At 50.0% G+C, this 13305-nt stretch overlaps 1 protein-coding gene across 1 annotated transcript in view; it reads right to left on the bottom strand.

The window, feature by feature from the left end:
* RAD18 (RAD18 E3 ubiquitin protein ligase) overlaps positions 1-12775 on the bottom strand; it is a 241939-nt gene extending 229164 nt beyond the window's left edge. The window contains exons 1-2 of the mRNA XM_044301938.1: positions 12673-12775; positions 5694-5775 (exon numbers count right to left, since the gene is read on the bottom strand). Coding sequence (XP_044157873.1) covers positions 5694-5775; positions 12673-12729 — 139 coding nt within the window. The 5' untranslated portion in view covers positions 12730-12775. The remainder of the gene's footprint in view (positions 1-5693; positions 5776-12672) is intronic.
* Positions 12776-13305: the final 530 nt, after the last annotated feature.

Genomic DNA, 13305 nt, shown 5'->3' with positions numbered 1-13305 from the left:
TTGAGGCAAGGAAGTCTTCTCTAGGTGTGCCGGACTCAATATGCTCCTCTAGCTGTCCCAACCACAGAGACAGGATTCTGGCGGTGTAGGTTGCAGAGATACCTGGTCTCAATATAGTGGTGGAGGATTCCCATGTCTTTTTTTTAGGAGACTTTCACATTTTTTATCCATGGGATCCTTAAGAAGTCCCAGATCTTCAAAGGGTAGGGCAGATTTTATTAAAATTCTTGCCACGGGGGCGTCCACTCTAGGAGTCTTATCCCAGGTGGCCGAGTTGTCTTCCGCAAACGGATATTTTCTCTTAAATATCTTAGAAGCGGATTGTCTCTTTTCAGGCTCTTTCCACTCAGTTTGGATTAAAGATTTAATATCAGTATGGACAGGAAAACAAGTTTTTTCTTCTCCCCCAGAGCTGCGAACATCTGATCCTGTACAGATAGTGTCTCTTTTGCTTCTTCTAGATTAATGGTAGCTCTGATATTTTTTAACAAGGATTCCGTCTCTTCCACCGAACACAGAGGTTGACCATAGGAGTCTTCTGAAATATCAGAGTCTGAACCAGATGAAATTTCACCTTCATCTAGGTCAGAATCTTGTTCCATAATAGGGGTGCTAGAAGTGGAAGGTCTGGGCGGTAAGGAAGATAGCTTTGCTTCTACAGCTGCCCCCACTTCTTCCTTAATCATGGTTCTCAGACTCTCCACTAGGGAAGGTTTCCTCTGAGACCAGTTTGTCCAACATTTCTGACAAAGGTTTTTTATATGAGCCAGAAAGCGTTTTCTTGCATATGGCACATCTTCTTTTGATGGACAGTTCCCTTTTAGAAGTTCCTCTCCCCTAAGAGACATAAATAGCAGGAAAAGTTTTATTTAAAAAAGATTCTTATTTTATTTTTTCTGGAACCGCCACCAGAAGAAAATGGGTGCAAGCTTACATAATTTAATAGTGCGCAAAAAAAAAAAAAAAAGGGACACCCCTCATACATCGAGCAGGGAGGAGGCTTACCGGGCTAGAAGGCCTGGAGGTGTCTGTGGGCTTTCTGGGGGAGTATCCTTCGGCTTGCATCGTCCAGGATAGACTTGGATTGAGGGGCACTTGGTAGCTGCAGGAGGACGCCGGCAGCCTGCACTTCCTCTTTGTTAGCGCAGCGTCGGCCCCTTCCGATGACGCAATAAGCAGTGTCACAGAGGCACGCGCTGCAGCTATAGGAGGATTATGGGAGCGTTCCCAGGCCCAGGAACGCTCGGCCATGCCACAGAGATGCCGGTTCCACCGGAACGCGGGGATACAGCCCGGGGTGACCAGCCCAAGCTGGGATTTCACCTAAAAGAAGGAGGAACCACACTGCCGGGTCCCGCGATCCTATCCCCTGCGACGGCCGTCCGGCAGCGACGGGATAACAAACCTGAAGGCCGCGCGAATAGTAGCTGGTGCACGAGTTCCCGACCTTCTGAGGGACAGGAAAACAACTGGCAAGGTAAGAGGGAGGGGGCCCTTTATTGGCTGGTCTCGAAAGCCGTTTCCTGTCCCTGAAGAAGGCGGGGTAAACCTCCACGTAGTGCCGTTGTGGAGGCGTGAGGAAAAAAAAAATATATATTATATAAAAATGAATGTTTACAAACAACATCTTTTAGCAACCATCAGTTAGCAACCATCTGGATGCAATGCGTTTTTCACTGAAGCCCCATTCACTTCTATGGGCCAGGGCTGCATAAAAAACGCAAAATATAGAACATGCTGCGATTCTCACGCAACGCAGAACTGATGCGTGAAAAAACGTGCACAAACCCATTGAAATTAATGTGTCAGGATTCAGTGCTTCTGCCTAGCAGTGAGCCCGGTGACGTCACTAGCGCTAATGGGTGGGCCTTAGCGTTGCCCTAGCCCGTAAAACAGCCAGGGCAGCGCTAAAGCCCGCCCATTAGAGCCGGTGACGTCACCGGAAACACTGCTGGGCGGAAGCCTCTACCTAGCAGTTTGCCATTGTAAACAAAAAAAGCCCTTGCCCTACACTGAAATGCTCCTATGCTCATGTCAGGGGGGCCAGAAGGGTGAAGATAGGGACATATCCGGGTTCAGCTCCAGCCCCGCACGGACGCGATAAGTTTCTCTCTCTCCTGCCCTCCTATTCTCCACTCTCCCAGATACACCCCATTGGTCCCTTCAGCCTTTTCATTGGTGGCAGGGGCCAGCCGCGTCACAGTGAGGAGAGGGGACCCTCTCCTTTCTCCTCCACTGTTCGGCTGCTTATGAGAAAACAGCACGCGCTGCGATTTGCGCACACCATGCTCTCCGATAGTGACTGATACTAGGCTTTCGCTCATCCCTAATAAATATATTCCCAAATACCTTTCATCAGTTGTAATGGCTCGTTATGTCTGGGGAGCAATCAGGGAAAATAAAATGGCCGTCGTCCTATTAGTACACACAAAATCTGTCCTAATCACACCGCAGGACGGGTTACCTCAGAGCACTGAGCTAAAGAGCTGCCTCATCCTCCTCTCTGCTTGTCAGGGATTATAATCTTGAATACAGATGATAAAATCTTCAGCTGAATCTCTAGGAATGGAGTTTATGAGGAGACTTGAAGTACAGAGAGGATGGACAGGACAGACTGTGGTTCTTTCCCAACAATTGGCTGCTCGTTCAGTGGAGGTGAAGCATTTACATGCAGCGATCTCCTCCAAAATGAGGACGAGGGATGGCTATTGCGATCACTAGTCCTCATACGGCTGAATTGTCTCTGGGCAGAAGATCACTGTTTACACCATACGATCTGCTGCCCAGAAATGAAAATTTAGATGCCTGCACAAACGATAGAATCATCCAATGAAGGAACGCTTCGCTTGTTCATCGGGTGATCAGCGGCAACTTTAGACGGGCAGATTGCCAGACAACGAGCAGTCGCAGGAAGGTTTGTTCCCGATAATCTGCCCATCTAAAGCCACCTTTAGCCTCCTGTATGAACTATTTATACATACCACTATCTTCTAGAATGGAAAATAAAATCAAGATAAAATATGGAAATGCAGCTGAGCAGAAACGTAGATAACAAATGCTGGAAGCGCTAATAAACCTGTGAAACAACAGATAAGCTGAATTTACATCCCCGGTTCACATAGGCAGGATCTGAAGAGATAAATCTTGGCGAATGGATGGGAGCCGAGTTAAACTGTAAACTTCTCTTCTTGTGCTCAGTGCATTTGGCATAAAACGGAGCAGATCACATGGAATCAGCTTGTGGGACAGGACAGGAGAGGAGTAATGGTCTGCAGAAGGGTTACACAGGTAATGAATAGGCTGTGACAGCAACAAAGGTCGCATGTAAAACTACAGAATTACCATGACCCTGCTGCAATCTTTCCCTATGGGAAACCACGTCAAGCGCGGCCCTATGACTGTCACAAAATCCGCAGTGAACCTCCAGCACTAGCCGCATGTTGCACGCCTAGATTTTGCTTCTGAATTGCCAAAAAATACATTCCACCACGTGTGGGCGTTACGGTACGGCTACAAAGCAACACGTGTCATGCGACATTTCATATAATGTATGTTAACGGTGTTGCATCTCTGCAATGCCAAAGTCGCATAAAATCCAACTCTACTGGATATTGTGTCACAAGTTGTGTGCGACATTTACTCCATTGATACGACTCAAAATGGCTGCACATTCGCTGTATTTTCACAGCCAAATCCCAGCTCTAAAATAGTACTGCAACAGAAAACTGCAGACAAGCGGCACGTATTTTATGTTGCACTAGACATGTCACCATGTTGCCCTACCCTTAAAGGGGTTTTCCCATCTCAGACAATGGGGCATATCACTAGGATATGCCCCCATTGTCTGATAGGTGCGGGTCCCACCGCTGGGACCCGCACCTATATCAAGAACGGAGCCTCAAAAGTGAAGGAGGGCGCACTGTGTATGCGCTGCCGCCTTCCATTCATTTTTTTGGGGCCGCTGAAAACAGCCGAAGCCTGGCTCATAGAAATAATTGGGAGCATGGGCCGCGCATGCGCAGTATGCTCCCATTCACTTCTATGGGAGAGGCAGGGATTAGCACTTGGTGTGACGGACCCCCGGGTCCTCCAGCCACAGCGCTCCCCGCTCCCTTCTCGATATAGGTGCGGATCCCATGGTTAAGTCATCAATATCTGATAGTGGGGGTCCGACACCCGGGACGCCCACCGATCAGCTATTTAAGAAGGCACCGGAGCTCACAGTAGCTCTACGGCCTTCTCAGTCATGACACGTTCACCGGTCATGTGGCCTAGGTGCTGTTCAGCCCCATAGAAGTGGGGCTGAGTTGCGATACCAAGCATGGCCACTATACAATGTATGGCGATGTGCTTGGTAAGCTGCAAGGAAGCTCCGACGCTTACCACTGCCTTTTCAAACAGCTGATTGCCAGGGGTCCCGGGTGTCAGACCCCCACTGATCAGATACTAATGATCTATTCAGGAAGATAGGTCAACAGTATTAAAACCTCCGAAAACCCTTTGAATCCAGTAGTATGTGGCCTGGAAGTCCTGATTGCCCAGCATTTACACGAATTTTGCAGTGCAAGTTGGAAGCTCAAAAAAAAGTTACACAGAGCTCATCCATATGGTCACACATCTGACAACGGATGGGAATAAACTGTGGTATGTTTCCAAGGCAACCGGCAAAATTTTGGAAGCTGTCGCATCTGGATAGAACTGCAAAAAAACAGCAATGTAAAGTATTTGTGAAACTACTGACATATTCATGCAGTTTTGAGCTGTCAATTTTCGTTTGAAGCAACAGCTCAGCATTGTAAACCTCGCCTGAACATCAGAAGTAATTTGATAACTGAAGCGGCAATGTAGAAATAACCGTACACTGACCGCGCTACAACTCTGCAAAGACTATTATCCCGATTACAGCACAGAATGGATCAATGCCTGTTGTGCACACATCACAGTAATGGAATCGCCTGGCACCAAGATCTGAAGAGACCCTGAATTATGTGAAATGAGAGAAAGTGGAAGTCATCTGAGAGCACAGCGTTCCAGAAATGGATGGTTATCACGACACATGAATGGCATGCGTTAGGAGCGGAGGGTAAGACGCAGCGGTCGTTTAAGCCTGCAGTCTGTGTACAGTGAATTGATTTAGGAGGAAGTGACGGCAGCATGAGACAACAAGAAAACATGGAGACAGAGGTCCTGAGTGCACGGCAATCACTCTGCGACCCTCCAGCTTAAAGGGGTTGTCTCATGACAGACAATGGGGGCATATCGCTAGGATATGCCCCCATTGTCTTATAGGAGCGGGTCCCACCACTGGGACCTGCACCCATATCAAAAATTTAGCCCCGAAAGTGAAGGAGGGCGCACTGCACATGCGCAGCCGCCCTCCATTAATTTTCCATGGGGCGGCGAAAATTGCAGAGCGCTGGATCGGCCATTTCCGTCGAGCCCATAGAAGTGAATGGGAGCGGTGGCCGGTCATGCGCGGTCCGCTCCCATTCACTTCTATAGGGAGCCGGCTTAGTGGTGGTCGGACCGTAGTCCTCCAGCCACCACCTTGCGGGGCTCCGTTCTCAATATTGGTGCGGGTCCCAGCAGTGGGACCCGCACCTATAAGACAATGGGAGAATATCCTAGTGATATGCCCCCAATGTCTATGATGAGACAACCCATTTAAGTGTCTGTGACTCGGGGATACTCACAGTTATGTGAACACTGCGGGATAATCATGGCGATGTTGAAATAATCAAAGCAAATTCCACAGAGCAGCAAGTTGTCCAGATCCTGCAAGACAAATAGGGAGAGTCAGAAAATAAAATCCAAAGAAGAACAGACCCCAGAAAAGTATTAAAAGGCAGACGGGCGGACGCCGCCACCATGCACACACCTAGAGCTGCAAGTCCACACTCTGCATGGAAACACTACCCCAGCAGCGTAAAACATGGAAAAAAGGGAAAAACATACACAGTGCTTTACCATGGTTTTGCCGCGATAGACAATGAAATGTTTCCCCTCTAGAAACACTTAAACCAAAAGGGATAATGGGATAAATCTATGCAGGAGATCATCTGAAGTTCAAAACAATATACTAGGGAGGTAATCCAGTCTTGATTAGATATAAATAGTAACTTTTAATACTTTTTCTACTAAAAAGATAGCCCTTAAAGGGAATCTGTCACTAGCATATTAGCAAAAAAAAATTTTATGAATCCATGTGTAATAAAGTACCTTATTTTCATATGTCTTGTTCTTTTTAAGACGACTGAGGGCAACAGCTTCAACAGCGTCACTGGGCTGTTGCCCTCAGTCGTCTTATCATCGCACAGGCAATCGCCGGCACTGCGCCTGCGCAGGATTTTGGATGCGGGCGAGAGAAGGATCGGGGGTGTTTGCCGCAGAGCGCGGCGCTGGGGGGGAGGGAGCGAGCACTTAGCCTCGCCTCTGGGAGGCGATTTAGGCGATCTTGGAGAAGTTCTTAGTTTTCAAATTTAGGCGGGCACGGCACTTCAGAGGGGCGTTCCTGGGCACCGTGGACAAAGAATAACGCCCCTCTGGGCTCCTTACAGCTTCATTTGAATATCATAAAAAGCGTTTTTTTTAAGAAATGACAAGACACAGAATAAAAAGAACAAGACATATGGAAATAAGGTACTTTATTACATATTGATTCATAAAAAAAAAAAAATTTGCTAATATGCTAGTGACAGATTCCCTTTAAGATAAATCAAAATAATATGAATTATTAAACAAGAACCTAAAATCGTAGTAGGAAAAATGGTGCACAGCGGCGCCCATAAATGAAAACCGTTTGTCCTACCCCTCCGTCAGATTCCAGCATGCATCGATGGTCCAGGAAAGAGAGACTGTCCCTGGGCCAGATGAAGATGCTATGTGGAAGACAAGGTTGGGATAAACTATCCCTGGTATTGCTCTACTGGCCCTGACAGCCTAACAGAGCACCCGCCCTGAAAAGTGACCCCGTCCGGAACCTTTCGCTAAATAAAAGTTAGCCTATCCTATCTATTCCTTACACGCATGTTTCGCTTTCCATTTAGAAAAACTCATTAGGGGAAACGCAGGGGAGCTGGGCATGAACTAGTCAGTACACAGATGAGTGCTGCTGAGCAGCAGTGCAGGTTACAGTGGGTTAACTACGGAATGTCCGCTCATGTAGTAATATAGAACTAAGCCCCAGATATGGCACTAGTAGAGGGAAGGGGGGTGGTGGCAGATGGAAGCCCCACTCCTCCATTTACAGGGCCCAAATGTCTCCCAGGGGCAGTTTGTGGCCGGGATAGGCCGCTCAGCCCACCAGTATTTTAAGCGTGGAGCGGCCTCAAAACGAGGCCTGGCTCCCAGTATAAAGACGTAGGTGACGCAATGCTGAGGTCACCATGTCAGGCCGCGCACAAACATGGCCAAAGAGGAAAACAGGGTTAAACACTCCTCTGTATTTACCCGTATTTTTCGCCCCATAAGACACATTTTTCCCCCCTGCGTCTTATGGGGTGAATACTAATGAGCGCTTCCATAATGGAAGTGCTCATTAGTACTGGAGGACCGGAAAGCGGGGAAGGCTCTGTACTCACTGCTTCCTGGTCCTCGGCTGTCGGCTGTGCACAGCGTGAGGGCGCTTTGTGATCTCACGCTGTGCGCGTCAGATCACAGCACAGCCGGATAAAGAGGGCGCTGTGGGTGAGGAGCGGCGGCGTCCAGAGCAGGAGAGGTGAGTATTTTTTTTTATTTTAAGCACTCTGTAGCATGGGGGCTCATATGGGGATTGCTAAAAGGCATGGGGGCCGCCAAGAGGCATTGGGGGATCACATGGGGGCCGCCAAGAGGCATTGGGGGATCACATGGGGGCCGCCAAGAGGCATTGGGGGATCACATGGGGGCCGCCAAGAGGCATTGGGGGATCACATGGGGGCCGCCAAGAGGCACTGGGGGATCACATGGGGGCCGCCAAGAGGCATGGGGGGGGATCACATGGGGGCCGCCAAGAGGCATGGGGGGGGATCACATGGGGGGCCGCCAAGAGGCATGGGGGGGGATCACATGGGGGCCGCCAAGAGGCATGGGGGGGGATCACATGGGGGCCGCCAAGAGGCATGGGGGGGGATCACATGGGGGCCGCCAAGAGGCATGGGGGGGGATCACATGGGGGCCGCCAAGAGGCATGGGGGGGGATCACATGGGGGCCGCCAAGAGGCATGGGGGGGATCACATGGGGGCCGCCAAGAGGCATGGGGGGATCACATGGGGGCCGCCAAGAGGCATGGGGGGATCACATGGGGGCCGCCAAGAGGCATGGGGGGGGATCACATGGGGGCCGCCAAGAGGCATGGGGGGGATCACATGGGGGCCGCCAAGAGGCATGGGGGGGATCACATGGGGGCCGCCAAGAGGCATGGGGGGGATCACATGGGGGCCGCCAAGAGGCATGGGGGGGATCACATGGGGGCCGCCAAGAGGCATGGGGGGGATCACATGGGGGCCGCCAAGAGGCATGGGGGGATCACATGGGGGCCGCCAAGAAGCATAGGGGCTCATATGGAGGCTGCTAAGAGGCATGAGGGCTCATATCTGAGGTCCGATTTGGGGTCATTCACATTGGGGTCTGATCTGAGGTCTTAACATTGGGGTTCTGGTAGTTAATGAAGTTCTTAATGGGAAAAGTCTGTTGCAGGTTGGTACTGTAGAAGGATTTACCACTCTGGATAATATCACAGGCCACACAGCCACTACACCTGAAACAACCTTTTGGTTCACAATCTAACCAGCTACCCCTACGGAGAGCAGGGGTGTAGTGGCTGTGGACAAGGAGATCCCGAGGACTACTGCCTATTCTAGATGTAACCTGTGGATATTCATGGATTACACCCTAATATCAGGGTCTATCAGGAGGAGGACAGGACAGTGTCTGTTTAGGTTCCCTCTGGCCTGACCTGCAGCGCAATCAATAGTAGTAATCAGGCGGATCTTTTGATCGGCATTGGGTACCAATAGTTCCGTGCGGTCAGTAGATAGGACTGTCTGAAAAGCTGTTCTGAGGGTAGGATCTGGGTAGCCTCTGGATAGAAACCTGACCCTAAGATCATTCACTTGTTTTACAAAATCAGATTTCTCAGAACAATTCCGGCGGAGGCGCAGGTATTGTCCCCGTGGAATACCTCTCGAGGGGAGCGGGGCGACTACTGCTCCAGTGAAGGTCCGAGTTAGTCTAAGTCGGTTTTCTATAGATAGTGGTAGATAATTCCTCTAATCCCTTCCTGGAAATGCGTATATCTAGAAAGGGGAGGGTCTCCGTACTAGACTCGTGTGGGATCTCCGTCCAATGCCATTGATACTAAGTTTCTCAACAAAACAGGAGAAGGCAGATCTAGTATGGTTCCAGATGATGGGTCATATGTACCAATGGGGCGGAAGCAGTCCGGATGCAATGCGTTTTTCACGGATGGTTGCTAGAAGATGCTGAGTGTTAGGGTCCATTCAGACGTCCGCAATTTTGTTCCGCATTTGCGGAATTGCGGACCTATTCATTTCTATGGGGCAGCACGATGTGCTGCCCTGATGCAGAATTGCGGACCCGCAATTCCAGGTCTGCAATTCCGTTCTCGAAAAAAAATAGAACATGTTTGGACAGAATAGGCATATTCTATAGTGCCGGCAATGTGAGGTCCGTAAAATGCAGAACGCACATTGCCGCTGCCCGTGTTTTGCGGATCCGCGGCTCTGTGGATCCGCAAAACACGTTGCGGACATCTGAATGGACGCTTGGGCCCCTTGAAGACGAGCGTGTCCGGATTAGGTCCGGATGCGTACCGGTGCATTGCGGCAAACCCGCGCAAGTAGGTACACAATTGTAGTCAGTTTTGACTGCGAGTGCGTTCCGTTGTTCAGTTTTTATCGCGCGGGTGCAATGCGTTTTGCACGCGCGTGATAAAAAACTGAATGTGGTACCCAGACCCGAACTTCTTCACAGACGGTCAGGTTTGAGTTCAAGGTTGTGTAGATTGTATTATTTTCCCTCATAACATGGTTATAAGGGAAAATAATAGCATTCTGAATACAGACTGCATAGTACAATAGCGCTGGAGGGGTTAAAATAAATAAATAATGTAACTCCCCTTAATCCACTTGTTCGCGCAGCCGGCATCTCTTCTGTCTTCTTTTGTGAGGAATAGGACCTTTGATGACGTCACTACGCTCATCACATGGTCCATCACAGGATCTTTTACCATGGTGATGGATCATGTGATGAACGTAGTGACGCCATCAAAGATCCTATTCCTCACAAAATAAGACAGAAGAGATGCCGGCTGCGCGAACAAGTGGATTAAGGTGAGTTCAATTTATTTATTTTAACCCCTCCAGCGCTATTGTACTATGCATTCTGTATTAAGAATGCTATTATTTTTCCTTATAACCATGTTATAAGGGAAAATAATAATGATCGGGTCCCCATCCCGATAGTCTCCTAGCAACCGTGCGTGAAAACCGCACCGCATCCGCACTTGCTTGCGGATGCTTGCCATTTTCACGCAAAACCCATTTCTATGGGGCCTGCGTTATGTGAAAAACCATGCCTAAGGGCCCATGCAGACAAACTTATTTTTCTTCCCATTTCTAGGGGCAAAATAAAAAAAATAAAAAAAACAACAAATGACCCTGTGTGCATTCAGTGTTCATATGTCTGTTCCACAAAATTACGGACAAGGATAGCACTGTTCTAATAGGGGCCGGCCATTCCGTTCCACAAAATATGGAACGCACATGGCCGGTATCCGTTTTTTGCGGATCCACAATTTGCAGATCGCAAAACAACAATGGTCGTGTGCATGAGCCCTAAGGCTATTTTCACACTAGCATCAAAATCATCAACTTTTATCCATGAGTCGCAGCGCTAATGTCGGGAACAGGCAGGATCTCCGTCGGGTCCCATTATAGTGAAAGGGCTCCGGCAGGGAAAAGCAGAATCCGGCTATGCCTGCAGCTGTTCCTCTGCCGGATGAGTTAGCCTTAGGCCTCATGCACACAAACGTATTTTCTTTCCGTGTCCACTCCATTTTTTTGGCGGACCGTATACAGAACCAATAATTTCAATGGGTCTGCAAAAATAAAAACGGAAGTTGCTCAGTGTGCATTCTGTTTCCGTATTTCCGTTACGCAAAAAAATTTAACATGTCCTATTGTTGTCCGCATTACGGACAAAGATAGTACTGTTCTATTAGGGGCCAGCTGTTCCGTTCTGCAAAATACGGAATGCAAACGGACGTCATCTGTATTTTTTGCGGACCGCAAAATACATACGGTCGCGTGCATGAGGCCTTAGTCTTCACGGTGTTGATGTTGCAGCTGTTAGGGAGAGCTCACACAAGGCAGAGTTTGTTGCAAAAAATCAGTTCCATTCCTCTGAATGCAGCCTCCAGAAATCCATGCGCTTCCCACCAGAACAACCTCATTCAGATGAGCAGAAACAATTTCCGGTTGCAGAAAAATGATGTCCTGCGTACTCTACCGTCTGATCCCATGATGGAGGGGGTTGTCCTGCGCGCTCTACCGCCTGATCCCATGATGGAGGGGGTTGTCCTGCGCGCTCTACCGCCTGATCCCATGATGGAGGGGTTGTCCTGCGCGCTCTACCGCCTGATCCCATGATGGAGGGGGTTGTCCTGCGCGCTCTACCGCCTGATCCCATGATGGAGGGGGTTGTCCTGCGCGCTCTACCGCCTGATCCCATGATGGAGGGGGTTGTCCTGCGCGCTCTACCGCCTGATCCCATGATGGAGGGGGTTGTCCTGCGCGCTCTACCGCCTGATCCCATGATGGAGGGGGTTGTCCTGCGCGCTCTACCGTCTGATCCCATGATGGAGGGGGTTGTCCTGCGCGCTCTACCGTCTGATCCCATGATGGAGGGGGTTGTCCTGCGCGCTCTACCGTCTGATCCCATGATGGAGGGGGTTGTCCTGCGCGCTCTACCGTCTGATCCCATGATGGAGGGGGTTGTCCTGCGCGCTCTACCGTCTGATCCCATGATGGAGGGGGTTGTCCTGCGCGCTCTACCGTCTGATCCCATGATGGAGGGGGTTGTCCTGCATGCTCTACCGTCTGATCCCATTATGGAGGGGGTTGTCCTGCGTACTCTACCGTCTGATCCCATGATGGAGGGGGTTGTCCTGCGCGCTCTACCGCCTGATCCCATGATGGAGGGGGTTGTCCTGCGCGCTCTACCGCCTGATCCCATGATGGAGGGGGGTTGTCCTGCGCGCTCTACCGCCTGATCCCATGATGGAGGGGGTTGTCCTGCGCGCTCTACCGCCTGATCCCATGATGGAGATGGTTGTCCTGCGTACTCTACGGCCTGATCCCATGATGGAGGTGGTTGTCCTGTGTACTCTACCGTCTGATCCCATGATGGAGGGGGTTGTCCTGTGTACTCAATCCCCTCAGCATCCTGACCACCATGACAGCCGCTGTCCTGGTCATAGACCCCATGTATCTTCAGCTAACCCTCCTTTATATGTCACATACACTATTATCTGACGGACAGCCCTGCTGAGACTTGTAGTCCTCCCCGTCTCTCTTACATAACACCCGTTTACGTGACCCACCCACTAGCAGTGACCTCACCCGCCACGGCGCTTTAAAACACTCCCCCGGTAATGAACGCCCGCTTTTCACCTGGAGAGGATTGCGCTGCTGGCCCCTGGGGGCCCCGTCTGCACTGGTTGTTGCCATGGTACCGGGAGAACTATGGCAGCCCGGTCTCTGAATTTCCCGGGATCTTCTGAACACGCCCACAGCGCAGAGGATTGTGGGAACGCGTTCAGTCAGCTGGTAATGGCGGGAACTGAGAGTATGGCGGGAACTGAGAGTATGGGGACGGGGGGCTCTCCTCAGGAGAGATTGCATCTCATCTAATGCTGGAGAACTACAACTCCCAGCATGTCCAGTCTTTACATTCAGGGTAAAGCCGTGAAGTGATGACTATTCTGGACCTGAAATCTGCAAAAAGAGCCATAAATGTCAGTAATCAATCTATAAAGGCTCTTGCACACGACCGTTGTTGTTTTGCAGTCTGCAAGTTACGGATCCACAAAACACGGATACTAGCCGCGTGCGTTCTGCAGAACATATGCCTCATGCCATGATGGGGGGGTTGTCCTGCGTACTCTACGGACACTAAATGTGCACAGAGTCGATTCAAGTTTTTTGTGGCCCCATTGAAGTGAATGGTTCCGCATACGGGCCACGAAAAAAAAAAAAATGTGTGTGTGCATGAGTCCTAAATGTGAGAGATCGATCCCTGGCATC

Source organism: Bufo gargarizans, chromosome 7 (assembly GCF_014858855.1).
Source record: "Bufo gargarizans isolate SCDJY-AF-19 chromosome 7, ASM1485885v1, whole genome shotgun sequence".
Taxonomy (NCBI): domain Eukaryota; kingdom Metazoa; phylum Chordata; class Amphibia; order Anura; family Bufonidae; genus Bufo; species Bufo gargarizans.
This window is presented reverse-complemented; position numbering and strand designations above follow the sequence as displayed.